At 43.6% G+C, this 25476-nt stretch overlaps 2 protein-coding genes across 2 annotated transcripts in view; both read left to right on the plus strand.

Annotated features, from left to right (window-relative positions):
- Positions 1 to 18085, plus strand: part of LOC134454803 (protein NLRC3-like) — a 36249-nt gene extending 18164 nt beyond the window's left edge. Inside the window, exons 3-7 of the mRNA XM_063205963.1 lie at positions 1860 to 2187; positions 2740 to 2882; positions 15153 to 15219; positions 17464 to 18029; positions 18065 to 18085. Of these exons, the coding sequence (XP_063062033.1) occupies positions 1860 to 2187; positions 2740 to 2882; positions 15153 to 15219; positions 17464 to 18029; positions 18065 to 18085 (1125 nt within the window). The remainder of the gene's footprint in view (positions 1 to 1859; positions 2188 to 2739; positions 2883 to 15152; positions 15220 to 17463; positions 18030 to 18064) is intronic.
- A 497-nt stretch (positions 18086 to 18582) lies between these two features.
- Positions 18583 to 25476, plus strand: part of LOC134454804 (calsyntenin-2-like) — a 25732-nt gene continuing 18838 nt past the window's right edge. The window contains exons 1-4 of the mRNA XM_063205964.1: positions 18583 to 18780; positions 18953 to 19012; positions 22886 to 23051; positions 23405 to 23600. Coding sequence (XP_063062034.1) covers positions 18583 to 18780; positions 18953 to 19012; positions 22886 to 23051; positions 23405 to 23600 — 620 coding nt within the window. The remainder of the gene's footprint in view (positions 18781 to 18952; positions 19013 to 22885; positions 23052 to 23404; positions 23601 to 25476) is intronic.

Consider the following 25476-nt stretch of genomic DNA (forward strand, 5'->3'; position numbering starts at 1 on the left):
CCCCTTCAATTCTGTCAGATAATACTCAATTTCTTCTAGAAAATGATTGAAATCACGAATGCTTTGTTATTAATATCTTCATTTGTTTGTCTTGCAATGAAAAAACACAAAAGAGAATGAAAAAAGTCAAATGAATGACTATTTTACACAAAATTCCAAAAATGGGCCAGACAGAAGTATTGACACCCTGCGCCTAATACTTGGTAGCACAACCTTTAGACCATGCTTGTCCAAACTAAGGCCCGCGGGCCAACTCCGGCCCGCGAGCCCGTTTTTATTGGCCCGCGGCAGATTTTTAAAATGTGACTGAACATGGCCCGCACATTACATTTGACCTACATTGTAACTCTGTTGCAATTCTGAGTTTGAACACCAAGTGGCGCCACCCGCTAAAACTTCTCCACTTCCACCTGGCTAGTTGTTTCTTGTTTGTTACGGTAGTAGTCCTATCAGAGAAACAAGGGGAAAATGATGGTTGCTAATAAGTTGCTGCATCCAAAGGAAATATTTTGGCTTGACCACAAATTAGCAATGCCCTCTAACAAACACAGATGAACTAGTTTGCAAAATCCTATGCATGGGAACCCAGACCTGTTCACGCTGTTTTCAAGTTTCAATTGGGGCCGGGGTAGTTTGGGTACTTTTTCATCACCTTGTTAAAATAAGATGTAATCGGTGGTTTGGTAGTAATGATATTATGGCATTGTTATGTTAGCGCCGTCCGTCACCAAATAATAGGAGACAGAACGGCAACAGCTGCTTATAAACACAAACTTAATTAGCGGTTAGCGTTAGCGATTGCTTAGCACTTTTATTTGTAACTTTAACCCACAGTTGGAATAGTATCATGCTGTACTGTAAGCACATTTCGCACAAGTGACATTCTTTTTTGATTGCTTTGTTAATCCATCCTGTAAAATTACCTCTTTGGCTGTAGCAAGTTAGCTAAACATGCTAGGTTACGACAGAACTAGCTTATTTAAACTGAGGGAGGCACAGAGAGAAGAGCTGCCTTTTTGTTTTCATTCCTGCCTGCATGCATCTGAGAGAGAGGCACTTGATCTGATTGGATCAGCGCGAGTTTCACATTAACCCATGAAGTGCCGGGGAACAGCAAGTAGTGGCTATAATAAGAATTAAATACAAATAAAACAGCATATAAACATGCATTGATTGATTGTAGGCAATAATAAAATATCAATTTAATAATAATTAATAACAATTAATAATAAGCTTAATTGTTAACCGTGTACATGTGGATAATTCATACACTGACACAATAATATTGATGCAATTTTTGTTACCTTTTCTTACATTGCCTCTTGAAAATATTGGAAATAGCCTAAATCATTGGCTACCAGACAGCTTTTGTCTCCCTTGTGTATTTGGTACCTTACCGGTCATCACACAATAGGCTATGTCACCGCTAAAGTGCGGCCCGGCCCCTTGTTCATTTTCCTGTATTCGGCCCTCACTAAAAAAAGTTTGGACACCCCTGCTTTAGACAAAATAACTGTGAACAACCACTTCTGATAACCATCAATACGTTTTCTACAATGCTCTGCTGGAATTTTTGACCATCCTTGAGTTGATTTGAAGGGTGCTTTCTCCACACTGCCATTTTTAGATCTCTCCATAGGTTTTCTATAGAATTCAGGGGTGGACTCCTACATTATGCTGCAAAATTTGTTGATAGTCTTCAGACTTCATAATTCCATGCACACGGTCAAGCAGTCCAGTGCCAGAGGCAGCAAAGCAACCTCAAAACATCAGGGAAACTCTGCCATATTTGACTTTAGGGACCGTGTTCTTTTCATTGAAGGCCTCATTTTTTCCTCTCCATTCATTTGAGTTGGCAGGAAAAAAATGAGGTCTTCAAAGAAAAGAACACGGTCCCTAAAGTTATGAGGATTGATAAGTGCTACCTGCCAGGCAAGCTCAAGGTCTGGTGCTATCAGTTCACCCGTAAGCAGGAGAAGGCAAGGCTTGTCCTGGAGCTGAGAAACTCAACTGACCCATTTGTGAAAAACAACAAAGCACCTGTTCGAACAGGACACAAATGGAGGGTAGAAGAGGCTGTTGACCAGGCCATCAGCAGGGTCATGCTCAAAGAGATTGTGGGCAGGACGCAGTCTGGGAGAGCCGGCTTGGGGTGGGGAGAAGCCCCCAAGTTCTGGAAGAAGATCAGTACAAGATCAAAGCACTCAGTCAGTCGCAGCAAGGCCAATGGACAACCTGGGAAGGAGTGGTCAACAGGACCATCAAGTGGCCCGACATTTGGAAGATGCCTCAAGCAAGGCTTAGCTTTCTTATTAGGGCCACTTATGACACTCTTCCCAGCCCAAGTAAGTTTCATCAGAGCCAGTGGTTTGGCTCAGATGAAAGTTGCCACCTTTGCAATGCCCCAAACCCAAGTTTGCAGCACATCCTGTCCAGTTGCAAGACAGCGCTGGCCCAGGGTAGATATAGGTGGCGGCATGACCAGGTCTTGCGAAAGCTGGCAGAGACCCTTGAGGCACGGAGGCTGGAAGCTGGCAAAGACCATCCATCGAAGTCATAGACCCTGATCCACTTCGTACAGCAAGGGGCAGGAGCTCAGAACATCGGCCAAAGATCAGCACTACTAACACCGGGATGCGACTGGAATCTGAAGGTGGACCTTGACCAGCAGCTCAAGTTTCCACCTGAGATAACTACCTTCCTCGCTGAGACCAGACGTTAATCTTTGGTCCCCTGCAGCCAAAACAGTGCTCATGGCAGAGCTCACGGTCCCTTGGGAGGGTGGTATGGAAGCGGCATTCGAAAGGAAGAAGGAGAAGTACACAGAGCTGGTAGCCGAGTGCCGAGAGGCTGGTTGGACGGCCAACATCTTTCCTGTGGAGGTGGGCTGCAGGGGGTTTATTGAAACTTCCATCCAACGCTTTATCAGGAGGATGGGGGTCACCGGCCCAAAGCTGAAGAGGGCAACCAAGGAATTGGCAGAAGAAGCTGAAAGAGCCAGCTTCTGGCTATGGCTGAGAAGGAGGGACAGGTCATGGGGGAAAGAGGGGTCCTAAGGGTAGCTGCAGGGGGCGGCAGGGAGACGCCACTGCCGTTGCTCCACCACCTTGAGATGTTCCGGGAATAATGGAGCGAAACATGGCTCCCGGCTGACTACCCTGCAGCTACCTTACTGGCACCGGCAGAGGTGTGTCAGGTGGAAACGCCATGCAGGTACCCGTACCTGTGCTATCATCTCATCATCATCTAGCTGATTAGCAATGATGCTTTTGAGAAACGGGGTCCTGGCATGTTGTTGTTGTAGTGTGTGCCGTGAGTTGATATATATTATATTTTTCCAACTGTAAACAGATGTCTCTTCCAGGTTAGAGTGGTGTCACCTCTCAGAGAAGAGTTGTTTCTATCTGGCCTCTGGCCTGACTTCACACTCATCACAACTCACACAGTTGACATTGAGCTACAATGACCTGCAGGACTCAGAGGTGGAACTTTTATGTTCTGCTCTTTGTCATTCGAACTGCAAACTGGAGACAATACAGTAAGCAACATTTCTGTCTGTGTGTGTGCGTGTGCATGTTCATGTGTGTGTCTGTGTGTGTTGTGTGGATATGTAGATTGCCTAACTTAACGATGGTGTGTCTGCCAGGCTGGAGTTCTGTCCTTTATCAGAGAGGAGCTGCTCTCATCTGGCCTCTGCCCTGACCTCACCCTCCTCACATCTCACACAGCTGCAGTTGGAGTACAATAAGCTGCAAGACTCAGAAGTGGAACTTTTATGTTCTGCTGTTCGTCATCCAAACTGCAAACTGGAGACTCTACAGTAAGCGTCACTCAGACTAAGAGAAACATTTTCCTTGCATGCACCCACTGTAACACCCACCAACGTAATACTTTCCTGCCAATGTAATAACCCAGCCAACGTAGTAAAAAAAATTGGCAGTTCAGACGTAATAGCTCATCCAACATTATAATTTACAGCCAACGTTTTAATTGTTGTCTATTTACTGTAGGACTAAAAGGTGAATGAAAGGGTTGAAATCCATTCTCGCACACGTGCCGTTTTTATTATTTTCTAGGTGCAAATTTTAGGTGTTAATGCTCGCTCTGTAGAGCGCTGCTGTGCTTGGATCGTCTGACAATGTCGGAGTGCATTTCTTTAATATCTGAATGTTCAATGGTGTTGATGTCTTCATGTCTGTCTTGTATGCTATGGTATACAGCTATGCAATATATTGAGTCATAAGTAATTGATCCCTTGCTGATTTTTTTTGGTTTGCATACTAATAAAGACATGGTCAGCCTATAAAGCTCTAAAGCTGCAGCTGAATACCACCAAAGGCAAATAAGTGGCGATTGACTTGAGGGGAACCACCCCACCCCTGGTGCCCGTCTCCATTGAGTGGGAGAGAGTGGAGACAGTCTGCACATACAAGTACCTGGGTGTACACCTGGACTCTAAACTGTACTGGTCTGCTAACTCAGAAGCATTGTACAAGAAAATACAGACCAGACTTAGGGCCCTATGAAATCCGTTTTAATTTTTCTCAAAGGTACAGAAAAGAGAAGTAAAATTGTCTACTGATTTTTTGTTATATCAACCCTCAAAAACATTCCAGTTAATACGGTAGTTGAAATGTGCATGCGCACATACTCTATAATATACACACCCAACGAGAGGGGATTTCACTTCTGCTGCGCTAAAGTTGGACTGGCCTGGGGAGGCATCAGTTTCTCTCGAATAACTTTGGCTTCATTGCAACGTGCAGCTACATTACATTGTTTTTGGTCAAGTTTTATGCAGGCATTAAATTGCCTTGCAAAGCTACCGTCTACCATTTCACACGAACACGTGTTTTCAAAGACGAACCTTTTCCTCTGAGGATTACTTGACCGCAAAGTTTTGGTCACTATGCTTCGTGGCCAACAAAGTTAACAACACAGGATCGAAGCATTGCCTGATCAGTTTTTATTTTCCAACGGTCACATTCCAAATTCATGCCTCGCATGGGATGTTTATTAAATCGTAGTGGAGAGCTAGCCGTCTGTCCTTTCTGTCGCATCGCATGTGTCCTGGTAATAAATGGACAGAACAAACGCGATTATTCCTGACCTGTTTTTTAAGCAAACTTTGGCTACTTTTGACATGTTGAGTTTTTAAGATTTCTTCACTGCACTGACGGGCCAGTGTTAGGACGGGAGACAATCGGAAATTAAGCGCAGGAGACTGATGCGTTCATGCGCTGACATGGATCATGGATCTATGGCACATAGAACTTTTGCGCATCACCTCGAGTGGGCCTCTACATATAATATTGTGATCACATTTTGTGGTTGACATGTCTTTGGACTGATAAATGATATCGAAAATAATGGATTTTTAATATTATCATAAGAAATGTGCAAATTCCGCGCAATTCCGTGTTTATGACCAAATTCCGTTTTAATGTCCACATTCCGTGATTCCGTCCGTGTTTCCCGTGTCGCGGAAATCATAGGGCCCTACAGACTTTACTTTCTGAGGAAGCTGAGATCCTTCAATGTCTGCAACAGACTGGGACCAGGAATCTGAGGAAGACAGAGAGGTCGAAACGTCATTGCCAATGAATGAATGAATAAAAATAAGAAAAAATAACTTACATATTTTCTTTATAACTTAAAGAAGAAAAAATCCAAAGTAGTGTACCAACCTTTTTTCAAAAAATACATAATCTTTTTGTTCAGCACCAGGGATTGTGCACAAGTAACTCTCTACAAGTTGATGTGTAGGTAGTCTAGGTAGTCTAACTGTGGGCTGATGTCTCTCCCAGGCTCGAGTGGTGCCCCCTGTCAGAGAAGAGCTGTTCCTATCTGGCCTCTGCCCTGATCTCAGACTCCTCATATCTCACACATCTGAAGCTGAGGACAAATAACGTGCTGGACTCAGCATTGGAATTTTTGTGTTCTACTCTTTGTCATCCAAACAGCAAATTAGAAAAACTACAGTAAGCATCACTTCAGCCTGTGCGCACGTGTGTGTGTGTGTGTGTGTGTGTGTGTGTGTGTGTGTGTGTGTGTGTGTGTGTGTGTGTGTGTGTGTGTGTGTGTGTGTGTGTGTGTGTGACTGAGACCCTCCAACACTCTAATTCAGACTCATGAACAGCTCTTGTTATTTTGTGTTTCTGCATTATACTTTGTGTGTGAACATTACATTATATCACATTACATTTGGCAGACGTTTTTTGACCAAAGCAACTTACAAACGAGAACATAATCATAGCCAACATCACTAGCAGATACAAAAGTGCACAGGAAATATACAGAACAACAAGTTCAGATTGCAGAGTACACACACACATCCACATCATTGCCATAGTCTTTACTTACTTCTTGAAGGTTGAAAGATATGTGTCTTGTCTTGCTGCCTCTGGGAGAAAGTTCCACCACTGAAGAGCAAAGACAGAGAACAGACTTGACTGGCAGTAGGGCCAGACAGTTTGTGTTGGAGGTGTTTGTGTGTGTGTGTGAGTGTATGTTGTTGTTGAGGTGTGTGCATGTGTGTTGTTGTTGTTGAGGTGTGTTATGATGTTGTGATACGTGGGAATAGAACAGCACACTACCACGGTCACATCTCATGGGGGGAACGCNTAATCGCTAACATATAAAAGGTCAGGGGTTACAAGGAAAAGAAGCGAATGCAATTCAGCGGAGGCAGGGGAGTGACGCTTGCGGGAGATTTGGGACAGTTTGACTATGCGCTTATGGACTGTCTCACACCGTGTTAGGAATATATGGTGCCTTTGAGATTTTCTGAACTTTTCTGATCTCCCCACGAACCCTGATCGGTGGACGAGAGCATGGGAGGAAGCTCCGAGCCTGGGCTGTTCGTCCACGGAGGGACCGTATTGTGGATTTGCCTTTGCCAGATGTAGGCCGTTTCCCCTACATTGCATCCATGCATTAGATCGCACACTCTTACTGCCACATTAATGCATACATAGCATGAAGAGTTAGACAGGGATCTTCTAACTACCTAATAGATGTGTGTCTGTCTAGTGTTGATATGTAAGTTTTCCAACTGAACAATGTTGTCTCCCAGACTGTGGTCCTGTTCCCTGTCAGAGAAGAGTTGTTCGTATCTGGCCTCTGCCTTGACCTTACACTCCTCACGTCTCATACAGCTGACGGTGAAAAACAATAACAATAACCTCCAGGACTCAGAAGTAGAACTTCTATGTTCTGCTCTTTGTCATTCAAACTGCAGACTGGAGACACTGAAGTAAGTAACTCTTCGGTGTGTGTGTGTGTGTGTGTGTGTGTGTGTGTGTGTGTGTGTGTGTGTGTGTGTGTGTGTGTGTGTGTGTGTGTGTGTGTGTGTGTGTGTGTGTGTTATTACTGTCTCCATATCCTGTAAAGTCTTTACCCTCCTGAAGTACACAGTCACATTTATACTCAGGGTCAGACAGGAGAGCTTTGATTTTTCCTTGCATGCACACACACTAGGACGTATGACCACAGCACTAATGTCCTCTCCTCTCTGCACTGGCTCCCCATCTGCTTTAGAATCATATTCAAAATACTCTTTTTAATTTTTACATTAGTCTTTACATGGTCAGGCCCTTTCCTAAATTTTAGACATGCTACAACACCACCCTGCACCCAGGTCCCTCAGATCCACTAACAAAAGGCCTCCTGTCCATGTTCCCCAGTCTTGTACATAAAGGAAACCGAGCCTTTGCTGTGGTATCCCCACGCCTCTGGCATGATTTGCCCCCTGACATCAGACTAGTCCCCATTATGACACTTAACACTTGTTTTATTCATCTATTGTACCATTTATTGATCCCAGGGGATCATAGATACAATCATAGGAAAAAGTTTGATCACCCTTTGAAATGTCTTACATTTCTGTCAAAAACTGTCATAAAACATGCTCTGATCTTTCTGGAAATCACAAGAAGGAACAATCAGAGTCTGCTTCATCTAATTCCAACCAAACATTTACATGTTATCATATTTTTATTGGCCATACACGTAGATGTAAACATTCATAAGACAGCAAGCCTTGCATCCAACTGGTTTTAAATAGGGCTGTAACGATACACTCAACTCACGATTCCGTTCGTATCACGATATTTGACCTACGGTTCGATACCCCCCATGATTTCACATTTGCCAATGCCATCAAATAAAATTCTGAATAAAACTATGACAGATTGTAGGTAGAATATGTAACACAAGGCTAGAAATAATTTAGTTTAAATATAATTATCATGATGATTTGAAGCTTGGAAGCACTATGACTTTAGATCATGTGGTAGTTTTCTGGACTGATGGGTGTCAATACTTAGAAAGGGTGTATCACGATACTGCCTCTTTGTATCACGATACAGTATCGTGACTCTGTGTATCACGATTTCTCGGTTCGATACAATATTGTAGCATGCTACATGGATCCATTGACTTTCATTAGCTTAGCGACATGCTCCCTCTTTTAACTTGTCTTAAAGCAAGACAACGGCTTGCATGAAAAATAAGACACTTTACCACCTTTATAAACCCTGGCCAACGATTTTAACTGTATTAAGCCCCAAAATAGTGGCATACCAATTTAAGTCGTGATCCTCAACGTTGTGGAAAAGCACAATTATCACATGACGAGGTTTGCACAGTTTTCCCACCATGTCTGCAAATTTTCTGTTGGTAAACGTGAAAATGCTCTGCTGTGCCCTGACCAAAACCATGCCTCACCCAATATTTCTGCGGTTGAACTTTTGCCAACAACAAACAAGCAAGGGAAATGGCGAATTTGTTTTGCGAAATTGTGTGTTTCTATTGTTGATGTTTAGGTTGTCAAACTGTTACCTGATATGTCTTCCAGGATGCAGTCCTGTCCCTTGTCAGAGAAGAGCTGTTCTCATCTGGCCTCTGCCTTGACCTCACACTCCTCAAGTCTCACACAGCTGCAGCTGGACCATGTCACTATACCCAATGAATCTACTGCTGAGCCATTGATTGCTCTGCAGAATGACCCCCACTGCCAGTGAGTTCAGCACTAATTGAGACTTCTTATCAGCAACTCTGATTTAATGATACACAGCATCTATCTTCCTTTTTGGTATACTTTCAGCAGCACTACACACATACACATAGTCAGTGGGCAATGGTTCATCAGACATCATGTCAACATTTTGGATTTTTCTCCCCCTATGTGTTTGCCATCATTATTGTGTCTTTTGCATGTTGTCATTTCTTGTCATATAGGCATATGTGTGCCCCCTGACCCCCCCCCCCTTTTTGTTCTGTCTTGTTGTATTTTTGAATTTGTGCACTCAATAAAGTACATTACGAGCAACTGTATTGCTATATTGTTCTGCCCTACAAAGGCACAGTGCAGTAACTACATTTTATAGTTAGAAAAGTCCTCATTGCACCCATTTTATCTACGGAGATATTGGTATGTCAAGTCTGCAGTAACTACAATATCCAACCTAATACCAAGGCTTTGAAGGCATTTTCCTCAGCGTCAATGTTGGCTTAGTTACGGCACTTTGCCTTTGTAGGGCAGTGTTGATATGGCTAAAATAATCTTCAAACTTAAAACTTGATCTTCAGTTGCAATGTGTCAAACTATAAAGGTTTTTAGTCTACCACCAGGGCCATCAGGGTTGTGTGTGTGTGTGTGTGTGTGTGTGTGTGTGTGTGTTCGTGTGTGTGTGTGTGTGTGTGTGTGTTCGTGTGTGTGTGTGTGTGTGCCCACGTTTCCGTGTGTGTGTGTGTGTGTGTGCGTGTGCATGTGGGTATGTGTAGCAGCACAGATATTTTAAAACTTGTAGAGTAGGGGTAGACAATATGAGCGAAACATATATTTATTTTAGGATTTTACTTTAACAATAACAATATTTTGACTATAATGTCAAAACTCCCTAAAATATGGCTAAATACTTACTTAAATATTGTAGCATTTGTAAGCCAGGAGAGATTAGATTTAATGTACATTTGATGCACTTTAATACACATACTTTAATAGGTTTGCATTGGGTCACACTGGATTAGTATTAGACCAACATACTGTGTTATCTTTACTGACGTGGCACATTTGGACAGGTCTTATGAAAAAAAATAATAATGCAAAAATAAATAATTCAAACAATGTAACAACGTTCACAATGATATCACAGATGATATATCAGGCACCATTAGTGTAGAGGTGCTGACTAACAGCATCATGATGGTGTTCTACAGGATGGAGATGCGATATTACTGCATTGGCCTATCTAAGTGGCGACTGGAACTGAGCTGCAGAGTTCTAGAGGACTCAGAAGTGATGAAGCTGTCTGCTCACCACCAACAGCAAAGTCAAGAGTGAGTAACTTTCCAGGCATCCTTTAGCTCCTCTTCATCACACATGCAGGTCTGTCTTTCAGTCCTCCTGGGAGTCTGTCCCCCTCCATCTTTTGTCTGTCCCCCTCCATCTTTTTAGTTCTTTACATGCTATTTTATTAACAGAACTATTTTCTGTAATCAGCCTCACAATTAAAGAATTTCTGCCATTTCACAAATATATGTTATCTGTTTGAGGATTGCCTGTGATGTGTGGGTCCTTAGCATTCAACCCTGTCCTGTCCATACAGTAGCATTAGTTAGAGAGATGCTAACTTTTGACTATTTTGAACCAGAGCACATACATGTACCTCTGTTCTCTTCCAGATTTCACAGAAGTCCGCACAAATTCTATCGTTAATTCGATCGCAAAGCGTGTGTGTGTCAAGTTCCATTTTATACGACCTGTTTTCATGTCCGAGTGTCCATTACATGATCTAACCTCCCATCCTGCGTTCTGCTTGTGGCCCCGTGCTTCACTGACACCCCGCCTCCATGGGTTTCATCTTCTTCGTTGACGTTTATTGGCGGTTGGCTACCGATGTGGACCATTACCGCTGTGCAAGATCAACGGGGGCTCGATTGACTGGGGATGACAGATAAACAGCTGTTCACGGCGGCTAGAGGAGACACATGGTGTGTCTTAAGTTCAATTTTACACTTTGGAAATTAGTACACTGCACTACGGTTCGACGAGACCAGCATCCCGTTGCACTTTATGGGCTATGTTATGGAGCTATAGTGCCATATAGGCGGAGTGATCTACACTAGTAATGCACTAATACAGTGTATTTCAGACAGTAAATACATCAAGTAAACCAACGTAAACACCTCTGAGACTCATCCTTGTGCATGATTATATTCTCAAACACTTCAGCTATGGTTGTGCAAGGTGTTTCAAATCAAGTCAATTTGTGAGTGCGGTGAGCACTCAGAGAAACCATCCCCAGTCAATCGAGCCCCACATTGATCTCGCACACTGCCACCAACTGTTGCAGTTGCATAAATTCTTGGCTATAGTCATGACGTATTCAGGTCAGAGGTACGGAGCATTGATGGGGAATGTGCGCATTAACAGGGGTGTTAAATAAACAAAAAAAAAAAAAACAATATAAAGAAGGAAAGCATCTATTAGAAAGGAGAGAGATAAAGAAAGGAAAAATAAATAACTGCATAGATAAACAGACAAACAAAATAAATTACTTAAATTCTCTCAAATAGCTGTGTGTACTTCAGAAATCTTATGATCCATGCAAATCTTATATATCCATGCAGATGGTCTATCAGAATATGACAGTAATCCTTCCAGTGTTAACCTTGTCAACCCTATTGGTCTAACATTTCGCAACAGGACTTCCCTTTCACAGCTATATGCTGGGCATTCTAACAACACATGTTCTACTTGTGGCTGGACTTTATACAGGAACCTGCCCTTTGTGTTTGCTTTCCATTGTTCTTCCCACAGTTTACACACTTCACTCTTAATTAGGCCCTTTACCTCATCTCTGCTTAGTGACACCGCTAAGGTACCTAGTTCCATCTTAAGGGCTTTTTCAGCCACTTCATTGCCTTCCACTTCTGCATGTGCTGGAACCCAAAGAAAACACACACATATGCCCTTATGAGACATTCTGTACAAGCACTGAAAGATTTCACAAATCAAGTCAGGTCTACTAGAGGACTTAAAATTCATAATACTGACCACGGCTGCCATTGAACCTGAGCATACAACAAATTTATTTGGTCTAAGATTCTCAGCCCATGTAAGTGCTATTAAAATAGCTAAAAGCTCCACGGAGTATATTGCCAGGTTGTCTGGTGTTCTTTGTTTGAGTGAAAAATCAAAGCCTGGTACATGTAGGGCCTACTGCTGTTCCTGTCCTTCCTATCTGGATCCTTAGACCCATCTGTATATATCTGGACCCCATCACTGTACTTGGTGTTCAGGTAGTGCTGTACCATATTGTACCATATCCACCATATTCTCTGCTTTGTTTAGATAATTTTGCTATCCCCAGATGCACTACTGGCATAGGGAAAAACCAAGGGGGAGTAGCTGATAGTGTTACTGTGTGACTATAAGACAGCTTAGTCAAGTCTAATTTCCCAGCCTCCTTGTCTCCTACCCATCCAAAGCTGTTAAACTGTTTACGCCCATGTTCCCAACACTTATTCAGAACAGCCTTAGCTGGATGATCCTTAGCTGGATGCCCCTGTAGGCCTACATGGGTTTGACCTGCTCTGCATTCATGCATTCATGAACCTCCTCCATACCGTTAGTAATGTGCCCTGATTGGCACTCATCTACCTGACGTGAATTGCGCGTTGAGTTGCCGTGTGACACGTTCCAAAGTCACATTAGATATTTCTGTCCACGTTAGTAACAGAGCATTCATCTCCACCTTTCTAAGACCAAGCAGATGTCGTTGTGGTCCATGAAATAGCGTGGTTGCAAATGTGGACATTTGGACACTCGGACGTTGTGAACAGCTTATAACAAAACGGAATTTGAAGGATGACCCTTATGGTATTGCTATGATTATCATGATTCTACCATGGTATGTCATGATTACTCCAAGTACTCTGAACCTACCATAATTGTACTATGGCTTACTAAAGTATTACTGTGATTTACATAGTTCTACCATGGTATGTCATGACTACTCAACCCTTATGAAAATCGACCATGGTTGTAATGCAGTAACCATGGTTTTGCTACCACCTTTCATGGTGATTCTAAGTACTATCAACCAACCATAGTTCTAGATACTTGTTCAATCCAAAGCACTCTCCTTCGAGTCAAGGTCCGTTATGTTAAAAACCCTTTATTTTAACATGGGGTATACAAACTTAAAAAACGCCGACCGGTTTCAGCCGTCTGGCCTTCGTCAGGGCGTGGTTAAAACTCAGGTACCTGAGTGACACAGGTAAATAAACTCTTGGGGGTCACATGGGTATGGGGAGGTTCAAAGCATTCACATTCGGTTGTAATGAAATAAAGAAAATAAAGCAGATATATAAGTTTGTGTTATGCTAGACCATAAGTCAAACTTATATATCTGCTTTATTTTCTTTATTTCATTACAACCGAATGTGAATGCTTTGAACCTCCCCATACCCATGTGACCCCCAAGAGTTTATTTACCTGTGTCACTCAGGTACCTGAGTTTTAACCACGCCCTGACGAAGGCCAGACGGCTGAAACCGGTCGGCGTTTTTTAAGTTTGTATACCCCATGTTAAAATAAAGGGTTTTTAACATAACGGACCTTGACTCGAAGGAGAGTGCTTTGGATTGAACAAGTATCTATGAAGCCTGCAAAGGATTAACCAGATGCACCCCTTCTATCTGGAGAGAAGACTCAGAGCGCTCGCTATCATTCTTCCTTTTAACCATAGTTCTAGTACAGTGGCTGTCATAGTAGTAGCCCTTACAAAGATTAACCATGGTTGTACTATGACAACTAATCATGCTTTTACCATAGATTTACCATGGATTATAGTTAATCATGGTTTTTTAGTGTAACCATGACAGCCATGGTTTGTGACTATGGTTTAACTTGAATGATTTAACCCTAGTATACTCTTTGCCATAAACCATGGTTCCCCCCAACCATGTTTTTTTTTTTTTTAAATCATGGTCACCCACCCCAAAAGCCATTTTTGTAGCAATTTTTAAAGCATCAGCTCACTGTAATGTAATGAATAACTACAGTATTAACCATGGTTAGTTGTCATAGTTAATTGTCATGGTTATTTTTTTGCATAGTTAAAGGATGGTAAATACATAGTTAAACCATGGTTAAATCCATTTAGTTAAACCATGGTTGAATCATAGTTAAACCATGGTTGAATCATAGTTAAACCATGGTTGAACTATTGTGTGTGTGGGTGTGTGTGTGTGTGTGTGTGTGTGTGTGTGTGTGTGTGTGTGTGTGTGTGTGTGTGTGTGTGTGTAAAATGACACGTGTACTATTTACATGAACAATCATTTGTCCCTCAGAGTTTCTCATGACAACTTCCTGAAGGAGAATCCAGCAGCAGCAGCAGCAGATACCTTAGCCTCCGCTAGCAGCTCGCACACACATACAGCTGCAGATACCTTAGCCTCCCCTAGCAGCTCGCACACACATACAGCTGCAGATACATTAGCCTCTGCTAGCAGCTCCCATTCCAATACAGCTGCAGATACATTAGCCTCTGCTAGCAGCTCGAACACACATACAGCTGCAGATACATTAGCCTCTGCTAGCAGCTCCCATTCCAATACAGCTGCAGATACATTAGCCTCTGCTAGCAGCTCCCATTCCAATACAGCTGCAGATACATTAGCCTCCACTAGCAGCTCGCATTCACATACAGCTGCAGATACCTTTGCCTCTGCTAGCAGCTCTCTCATACACACAGCTGCAGATACCTTAGCCTCCGCTAGCAGCTCCCATTCCAATACAGCTGCAGATACCTTAGCCTCCGCTAGCAGCTCCCACACACACACAGCAGCAGATACATTAGCATCCACTAGCAGCTCCCACTCACATACAGCAGAAACATTAGCCTCCGCTAGCAGCTCCCACTCACATACAGCGGCAGATACATTAGCCTCCGCTAGCAGCTCCCACTCACATACAGCTGCAGATACCTTTGCCTCTGCTAGCAGCTCCCACTCACATACAGAGGATACATTAGCTAGCAGCTCCCATTCACATACAGCAGATATATTAGCCTCTGCTAGCAGCTCCCACTCACATACAGCAGCAGATACATTAGCCTCCTCTTGCAGCTCCCACTCCTCAGATGCTGCAGAGCTGCGCGCTACACACAGCAGCCAGCAGCATACAGGAGCACAACTGCCATCTCTCAGGTATGCTTATCACTGATTCTTGAGAAAGTGGCTAAAACAGGTTGTAATGTTGACAGAAAAAAACAAAGTGAATTACAAAATTATATGGTATATCCTCGTAGACTAAGGTCTTGGCTTTTCAGAAATGCACAAGGCCAATCTCCCCATTATGTATTTTTTTCAGAAATCAGGCTTTTCTCTGATCATACCTTGTTTTTTGTCAACACCGTCAGACACAATTAAAAGTTATTAAAATTGTATTGATTTGGTTGCATATGTATCTGGAGTTTTTAAGTGATTATGTGTATTTTTTGGTTCACACATGCCTTTAAATGTTGAAAATTCACTTTTGTTCTATTTTAATACTGTTTCATGTGTTCTAATTTTAAAATATGTACCGTCATACGATGCTTACTTAACGCCTAAATAGAACAAACAATTTTTTGTAATTTCACAAATATTCGTGTAGGCTTAAATTGGCTATTACTTTGATATTTCAACAACTCCTAAGGAAAATGTTGTAAGCACATTCCTTTAAAATGTCCAAAACTCCTTCTTACGGTGGTGACTTAAGAACTGACGGTGGTGACAGTAATCTGAGAGTGGTGAAAGTGGCCTAATTAGTACCTGCATTTAGCAAAATAAATAGCCCTCTCAAGTCAATGGCATCTTGCATAAACACTTTATTTTTGTGTGTGCACAGTATGAGGATGTGTTTTTACTTCATTAGTAGGATTATCTAGGAAGTAAGCCACTGGTTGTTGAAAATGTGGTAAAAACAGCTTTTAAGTTGTTCAAATCCAAAATATAGAGGTGTATTATCATAGATGTAGGTCTTGACTGTGCAGTGAATGCATTGGCCAAGCTCCCCATGTTTAACATTTTTCATAAAATGGGCTCTTTCTTGTTTTGTCAACAGCGGCAGACAGAATTAGAAGTAAAAACACATGTTTACTGTATTAAAGTGAATTACTTTAACAATTCAACATAACTGTAGATACTTATTGTATGCATATTCTTAAAACATGTCAAAAACACGTAAAACATGTGTTTTTTAGTGAACTCCATCAGATGTCACCACCGTCAGGTTTTCTGACAAAAAAACCTCCAAATGCACCTCAGTGGTGGCTAGAGTATCATTTTGGATCACAATTATTACTAACATGCCTAGTAATGTTTCATTAACCAGCACAATTTAGTAAAATATGGAACAACATGATGAGCAGAACAAAATCTGACGGTGGTGACATCTGACGGTGTGAGACAAAAAAACACTCTTTTAAATATTATGCATTGTTTGTTAACATTAGCCATTTCATTTTCACTCTGTTTCTTGGGTGCTTCATACCTTTTCTGAAAAAAATTATATTTATTAACATTAATGTAATACAATACTATTAAAACCCCCGACGGTGTTGACAGTTTATGGTTGGGACAGTACCAGTGTCCAAACAAATTAACAAATTGAGGACAAAATAATAAACTTACAGGAGCTTCAGTGATGGTGAAGTAGGCAGTAGAGCTAAAGGTTTGAAAAGGGGTCCTCAGTAATGAAAATTTCCTTGTGCATACCTGATTTTATTGTCTTTTAGAAAAAATCTGACGGTGGTGACCAATATGCTGGACACATTTTGAGCAATCAGTAAATAATAGTAAATATTGTTTTACATCCACTATGTGCACATCTGTAGAACCACTTTAATATGGTCTTCCACATCATGGTGATATTGTTCAATTCTGTTAGTGATTTTTGTATTTTAAGTCAATTGAAATGCTGATGCCAGTCCTTGGGACAGGCGTTTTTACAGGGTGTGGACAGGTTTATAGCCATGAAAAGTAATAAAATTACACTTAAATATTTCAAACAACTGTGTATTCGTGTGACAGACCCCTTGGCCATTACCTGGGTTCATTTAGTTGATTTTCAACAGAATTAATATTTTACTGCAGGGACATGTTTTTGCCAAACTTTCAAGAATCAGTGCTATGTGTTGTAATAAATATTCACCACAACACCACATTAACAACCATAATTAATCGTGTGTGTGTGTGTGTGTGTGTGTGTGTGTGTGTGTGTGTGTGTGTGTGTGTGTGTGTGTGTGTGTGTGTGTGTGTGTGTGTGTGTGTGTGTGTGTGTGAGTAGAGAGGGAAGAATCTGTCAAACATGTGCTGACATCCAAGACCCTGGCCACTGGCGTATGTTGCAGCCCTCTCCTATGTACTTGGAGAGTGGAGAATGTGTATATACTGTGAGCTCTCCTGCAGGGAGCTATGAGTGTTTGGAGTCTGGTCTGCGCTGGTCCTGTGCTGGTCCAGTCACACTGCAGTACCGCATCAGCAAGGAGGAGCAGTTCTGGTCCCAGCTGCAGATGTTAGGGTACCGACCTGTGGGCCCTCTGCTGGAAATCAAACTTCTGTCAGGAGAGCTGGAGGAAGTCCACCTACCTCACTCCCTCTGCCTGGGTGGTTCTGACCCGGTTCTGCTGAGAGACAAAGTCAAGGCCCTGCACGGCGACGATAGTGGTGTTTCTCTGGAGACGTGTGAGTTGAGCCGTTTCCATGGCAGGCTTTCAGCACAGCAATTCTCTCTGTGGCAGCTGGTGGTGAGATTGGGTGTCCCAGTGAAGATCCACTGTGAGGTGTTGATCTATGAACACAACCCTTGGCCCCTGGTCCTACACGTGTACATGCTGCCCTCGCCCTCCTCAGCCAAGCAGGCGTTGCAGGAGGAGTATCAAGAAAGGGGAGCCCAGAGCATCATCAAGCCTTTCCCAGATCACTCCCTTGCCATCGGTTCCACATTCCAGCTGCACAGCTCCTCAGATTCTCTTGTGATCACACCCCGAGAGGTTACATTTTCCTACAGGAACCCCCCAACCTACTCTGAGGTGTATCTAGAGAACCCCCTCCCGAACTTCAAGATGGAGATCAAGACTGGAGACCACACAGTGTGGAAAGCGATGCTGAGGCAGGGAGTCGACTACCTCAGAAACCAAGAATCCACTGACGCACAACACAGCCCAGCAGCACACACCGGTACAGATTGTGATTGTGTGTGTGTGTGCGTGCGTGCGTGTGTGTGTGAGAGGCAGAGAGAGAGAGAGTGAGAGACACCATGCTCCATTTACAAGGTTACAAATACAGATTTAGTACATTACATTTTGTAAGTTAAAAGAGCTGTTGTGTGAACAATTTAACTACGGTAATAGATGACATAGGGCACAGTGAGTTTCATATTTTACAAATCTAAAACTCTTAATCCTCTTCTGTTCAAAGATGAGCCACCACAGCTCAGCAGGACCCCAAGGGCAGGTAGGTAGCCTGATGGCCGTTGCCTTTCTGGAGGAGAAGAAGCCACAGCTCATTCAGAGGGTCACAGGGGTGATGCCCATAGCAGACCAGCTCCTCTCCCAGGAGGTCATTGGCCAGGAGACCTATGCCAACATCCAAGCTGCTACCACCAGTCAGACAAAAATGAGGTCCCTGTTTGAGGGCCTGCGCTCAGCTGGAGCCCAGGGCAAAGTGGCCTTCTACCGGATCCTGCAGGAACAGCAGCCCCACCTGGTGGAGGACCTGTGTACTGCAAGATAAAGGCACATGCATCCAGCCAGAATCTGCTCTCATGATGAAGACCAATGATAAATTTGAGTTGTTTTTCCATACTTTGAAAATAACTACAAATGCATGATCATCATACATTGCTTGAAGAGATTACTATCACTCTTGTGTGTGTCTTTGTTTTGCGTTTCCGAAGGACATCTGGCAAGAAGACTGTGTCCCAGGGCCTCTTGACCTTATGGAGATCAACCTGCCTGTACTGCCAATCCATAAATTATATGTGTCTGTAATGTTGTCAATACTGCCGGTGTGGAATTTTACCATGTTTAGTGTCTTAAGTCTGTATCTCCTAAGGTGTGATATGGCTTTGGCTATAAAGCCTTTGGTAATCCGGTGCCACATTGTTCACTCAAGGAAAGAGACACAGACTACTTTTGTTAGTCAAATACACTGCTCCCGGGCAGATTTTGGTTTTCAGCACTTTCTAATTTTTTGATGCAGTGAGACTCATTTGTTGTTTTCTTTTAACTTGTATTTTTTATTTAACTTTTACTTGTCTTATTTTTCTCACTTTTATTTTCTTCAATCATTCTTTTAATCCCTTTTTTAAATCTACAATAAACGTTATCCTGATTGACCCTTTTAATTACTTTTTTACACAACGCAGAGCATTTATCCTTCAATTTTTGTATTGGAAAAGAGTACATTACATTACATTTGGCAGATGCTTTTTAACCAAAGCAACTCGTATACAGAACAACAAGTGCAGATGCTAAGTAGGGTTTGGGTTTTGCCAAAGTACATTAGCATATTTTTGCTTAAGTATTATCTTAGGGTTAGGTAGACTTCACAGACATGAACATCATGCCATAGACTCTGGCTCGGGACTGGGTTAGATCAAGCATTAGTGTAGTTGATAGTCACGAAAGAGAAGTCGTAGCCCCTTAATGCACGCCGTACCTCCTGTGGCACGCTGTAATAGACATTGAAAGTTAACGACTATATTACTACACTACTATGACAGTGCACTGGGCCTTTAGTAATTACGACTTGGTCATTGCCATTCTGGTAACAAATAATTTATAATGCTGTGTCTTAAGGGGTTAACTTGCTTCTTGAAAGTTGAAAAAGATGTGCTTAGTCTTGCTGCCTCTGGGAGATTGTTCCACCATTGAGGATCAGTGACAGAGAACAGTCTTGACTGGGATCGCTTAGTTTGTGTTGGAGGAGCATAGTTATCTTCCAGGAACTTAAGTCCTTAGTACGTTCCTCAGACAAGCTGGAACAGTTCCCATTGTGGATTTATAGGCAAGGGTCAATGCCTTCTACTTGATCCAGGCAGCGACTGGTAGCCAGTGTAAATTGAATATCTTGGAGATCTCTGCTCTCTTGAAAGAGACAATTTCAGACAAAAATGTCTTTAAGGCAGCGTGAGCAGGTTGAATTTACAGACTTAAATATAATCCTGCTGTGTTTCCACAGCTTACCACATTTTATTGTCATAATGTTCAGCGTTTCTGACTGTAGATAGGCCTGATGTCTATGCTGATGAGGTACGGTCCATTGCTCTTTTTTATGGATGTGTGTGGGTGTGTTTGTGCGTGTGCATGTGTGTGCCTATGAGTAATTATTTGAATGTTATTGTGTGTGTGTGTGTGTATACGTGTGTGCATGTGTTTATGTGTATTTTTCCAAGTTAGTCTACTGTGCGTGCGTCTGTCTCTGTGTGTGTGTGTTGCACGATGCACTGTACTGTGCTATCAATTCAAAAATAACTAGGCCTAAATGCAAATCTGCTTAAAACTGCTTTGCATCTGATTTGTGAATGTCATGCATTCATGTAGGCCTAGGCCTACATTTTGAAATCATTAATTCAGGCTATACTTCACATACTCACAGCCCAGAGTAACATGGGGGGGGGGGGGGGGGGGGGGGGGGGGGGGGGGGGGGGGGGGTGTAGACATCCCTCTCTGCTCTGACGTCAGCTAAGGGACTTGTATTCGCTGCTCCAGTTTTGGCATATCAAACCACGCACACAGCTCGTGCGGCACTTTCCCTAGCTCAGAACTCGCGCAGGCGCTGCAAAGGAACGGAGGAATTACTCGCTGAAATACTTTTAAAATTACTCTCCACGGTCCGAGGGGGAAGACACGCGTGGAAGAGAACTGCGTGAGTTCAAGAGTGAGCTGTGGAGGAATTCACACGGAATATCGGCTGTCACCGCGCGCGCCAAAATAGTCTGACCGTCGCCTCACGGACATGAGACTCGCGTGTCTTGCGCTCTTCTTTGCGTTCGGACTGGACGTCATCGCTGCGGAGAGAGGTGAGTCGGGAACAGTTTATGATTTTGGAAGAGATAAGACGATAGGCCGAGAGACTGGGCGAAAACACGTTGTTGGAAGGTGGTGATATGAACGACTGCTACAGTAACACCATAATCTATAGACTAGCTGAATGAAGTTTGTAAACGGGGGGGGGGGGGGGGGGGACACACATCATCCTTGCCCTCATAGTGTGTTGTGTAGGGGAAAGGGAGTGTAGAAATGAATAGCCTATGTGTGCGAGAGAGAGACGTCCATCCGTACCCTCCACTCTCCTCCTTTCCTCTTGGTGCGTGTGCTTGAGCAGACAGACAGATATAAGAGAGGGGAGAGAGGAGAGGAGGGAGGAGGTAGAGGAGAGAAGAGCAGAGGAGGGAGAGAAAAAGAGAGGAGAGGAGGAAAGTATAGAAGGGAGGAGATGACAGGAGGATGAAATGAGAGAGTTGGAAATGAGCAGAGGAAAGGACGGAGAGAGGAGAAGAAGGATGAAGAGAAGAGAGAAATGCTCCTGCTCTGAGGGCATTCTCACTGGTGAATTTAAAAAAGGAGAAAGAGAGGGAAAGGATGGGAGGAGAAGGGAAAAGAGGAAGAAGGAAGAGGAATGAAAAGAGAATATAGAAAAGAGAGCAGAGGGTAGAGACAGATAGCATTAGGGAGGAGAGTATTTGTCCAAGTAGTGGTGACTGCTGTTGATTTAGGAAATGAAGGTAATGTGATTGGACTCTCCTACATTTTTCCTCTCCTCTCTTAACTCCCCCGCCCCCCTCTCTCTCTCTCCCTAGTTCCACTTCAGTTCGTCCCAGGCCCTGGTGGTGTTAAAGGGGGGAGGAAGTGGAGGAGAATGGCCTTCTTCATCTCTCCTCTTCTCTCTCCTCTCTTCTCCTCTTCTCTCTTTTCTCCTCTCCTCCCCTCTCCCCCTCTCTCTTCTCTTCTTCTCCTCTCCTCTTAATCTCTCCTCTATCCTTCTCTCATCTTTCCTCCTCTCCACTCCCCTCCCGTCCTCTCCACTCCTCTCCTCTCTCTTTCTTTCCACTAGCCTCCTCTTTCTCTCTCTCTAATGTGAACTAAAGGATGAAAGGAAAGTAGAAGTGCTCTGTTTAATCTTCTCTGACAAAGAGGGAGAAGAGGATAGCCACATCTGAACACATCCGAAGCATCCTTGAAGCATGGCTTCATATGATGATGATGATGACGATGATGATGATGATGATGACAGTGACGATGATGGTCGTGGTGTTGGTGATGATGAAGATGATGACAATGATGCATTCATGCATGGCTTCATAGGATGATAAAGGATTGAAAATGCCACGAAAATATTGAAATGGCCAGAAGGTGGTGGGCTGTGCATTCTGGACATCAAGACACAGCTCCCCAGAGGCTGTAGTCTAAAGTGCAGTGGAGCATGGGTTCTCTCTTACACTCTCACACGGTGTGTGTGTTCGTGCGTGCGTGCATGTGTGAAGAACAGATGTCCTATTTGAACACAATAACCACACGCATTGCAATGATTAATTAATTCTACCATTTCTTCACCCGCTGACAGGATGATGTTTTATTTTATAATGTCTTCTGGGGAAAAATAATGTAATGCAAATGAATATTTGAATGAAATGATCTCGTAAAACATAATATTAAATTTCTGTCTTCCCCTATTTCTACCACCCCACCTCTCTCTTTCCTCCATTCATCTCTCTCACTCTCTCACTCTCTCTCTCCCTCTCTCTCTCTCTCTCTCTCTCTCTCTCTGTCTCTCTCTCTCTCTCGCTCTCTCTCTCTCTCTCTCTCTCTCTCTCTCTCTCTCTCTCCTCTCTCTCTCTCTCTCTCTCTCTCTCTCTCTCTCTCTCCTAGTGAATAGGCATAAGCCGTGGCTGGAGGCCTCCTATCATGGGGTCATCACTGAGAACTCTGAGGTGGTCACACTGGACTCCCCTCTTATAGCGATCGACAAGGACGCCCCCACGCCCTACACAGGTCACACACACACACACACACACACACACACACACACACACACACACACACACACACACACACTCACACTCACACTCACACTCACACTCACACACACACACACTCACACACACTCTTGTAGTGATCGTCAAGGACGCCCCCACGCCCTACACAGGTCACACACACACACACACACACACACACACACACACACACACACACACACACACACACACACACACACACACACACACACAAAACACACATACACACACACACACACACACACACACACAGAGGCTTACAGGACTTCTCTACTGTTTGTGAGTGTGTGCTGACCCCTCCACTGTTCTATGCATGCTCCGATTTTGCAGGTGAGATCTGTGGGTTCCACATCCTGGGGTCGGATGCTCCGTTTGAGGCGATGGTTCTAAACAGGACGTCGGGGGCGGGGCAGCTGCGGGCGCGTGCACCAGTTGACTGTGAGCGTCAGCGGCAACATTCTTTCCTGATCCAGGCACACGACTGCGGAATAGGAGCAGGGGGCCTTGGACACAAGAACTCCCACAAGTCAGTGCTGTGTGTGTGTGTGTGTGTTTTTCTTGTAGGCCTACAGTTCACCACTTTTTGCTTTTTTCGAATAGGCACAACACAGCTTAATCATAAAGCAATGGTTGCAGAGTCGCGCTGTGTCGAGCTGTAGGCCTACCAGAAAAATGCTAGTGGAGAAGAGGCATTTGTGTGTGTGTGTGTGTGTGTGTGTGTGTGTGTGTGTGTGTGTGTGTGTGTGTGTGTGTGTGTGTGTGTGTGTGTGTGTGTGTGTGTGTGTGTGTGTGTGTGTGTGTGTGTGTGTGTGTGTGTGTGTATTTCATATTTTTATAGGCTTTTGTCGCTTCATTAATGCCAGGACAGGACAGATTAGGACAGGAAATCACTGGGATAGAGAGATGGGGGCAGGAGGTTTGGGACATCACCCAGGCCAGACTCGAACCTGGGTCACCAACGGCATGCAAGCCCTTATGCATCCCTGTGTGTGTGTGTGTGTGTGTGTGTGTGTGTGTGTGTGTGTGTGTGTGTGTGTGTGTGTGTGTGTGTGTGTGTGTGTGTGTGTGTGTGTGTGTGTGTATCGGTACGTGTGTGTGTTTGTGCGTGTGCATGTGTGTGCCTGTGTGTGCCTGTGAGTAATTGCATATATGCATGTTATTGTGTGTGTATGTGTGTGTGTGTGTGTATGCCTGTGCGGGTGCGGGTGCGGGTGTGTGGGTTTGAGACAGAGTGGAGTGGAGTCATCGCATATATTTGTCAGAGAAAGGTCAAAGCAAACTGACAAATTTCCACAGATGCAACTCAGAACTGTTTTAGAATGATTCAGTTGTCTGAATCATCAGAGCTCGTGCAGCTCCTGTGCTGTGCTGAGGTCACACACACACACACACACGCACACACACACACACACACTGATGCCGTCCTCTGTCTCTCTGACTCATAACATATGTCCCTGTCGCTATGTCTCAGAGTCATTGTAACTCTATGCCTGTCGCTCTGTGTTATAGTGCTCCAGTGAGCTTTGTGTATGTTTCATTTCATTTCTGTCCTGGATGCTGTCCTTAGTTTGGGGTCCTTCACCACTGTGTGTGTTTGTGTGTACAGTGTGTGTGTGTACAGTGTGTGTGTGTGTGTGTGTGTGTGTGTGTGTGTGTGTGTGTGTGTGTGTGTGTGTGTGTGTGTGTGTGTGTGTGTGTGTGTGTGTGTGTGTGTTAGGCATGGTACGGTTTGCGTTGCAAACCGAGACCGTACGGTTTGCATGTCACGGAACGGGGTAGTGGGCAACCGCACGGTGCCCACGGTTTCAAAAAAAAAAAAAAAATAGAGTGACCACCGGCGGACGACGCTATTAATAAAATCCTACTACTTTTACAAGCATAAAACACAAAGACTACGTAGGATATTGAGTGTGGAAAGACTGATTTCTATCAGCCAACTGAAAGGCATAATGTAACAGCATGCGCCAGCTGACTAGGGTACAGTAGCCTACAAGCAAGTGCAGGTCGGTCAGCAGCGTCACCGTCTCCCCCCTCTCTCTCCACGTTAGCGCAAGTGACTGTTCCCAGCCTTTATGCTGACCATTTTAAATTAAATGAACATGAATTTACAAACAATGACAGATTAGCAGAACAAAGTAGACTATGACTTACGTTACAGTAGCCTAGTGTAGGCTATATCCACGTGGCATTGAATGGGGATTCCGGACGGCAAAATGCGAGATAATTGAACATATCCATCAGATTCACTGCGCTGTCCTTAACTGCAATCAACTGTATATCCAATGAGACAGATGCCATCGTAGTCATATCTCCCACAGCAGGCTTGTCGGTGGACAAAATAGCCTTTAAATCTCACAAATATGTCTAATAGCAACGTCTGATCAAAATGAAACTGTCATAAC

The sequence above is a fragment of the Engraulis encrasicolus genome, chromosome 8 (assembly GCF_034702125.1).
Source record: "Engraulis encrasicolus isolate BLACKSEA-1 chromosome 8, IST_EnEncr_1.0, whole genome shotgun sequence".
NCBI classification, from domain to species: domain Eukaryota; kingdom Metazoa; phylum Chordata; class Actinopteri; order Clupeiformes; family Engraulidae; genus Engraulis; species Engraulis encrasicolus.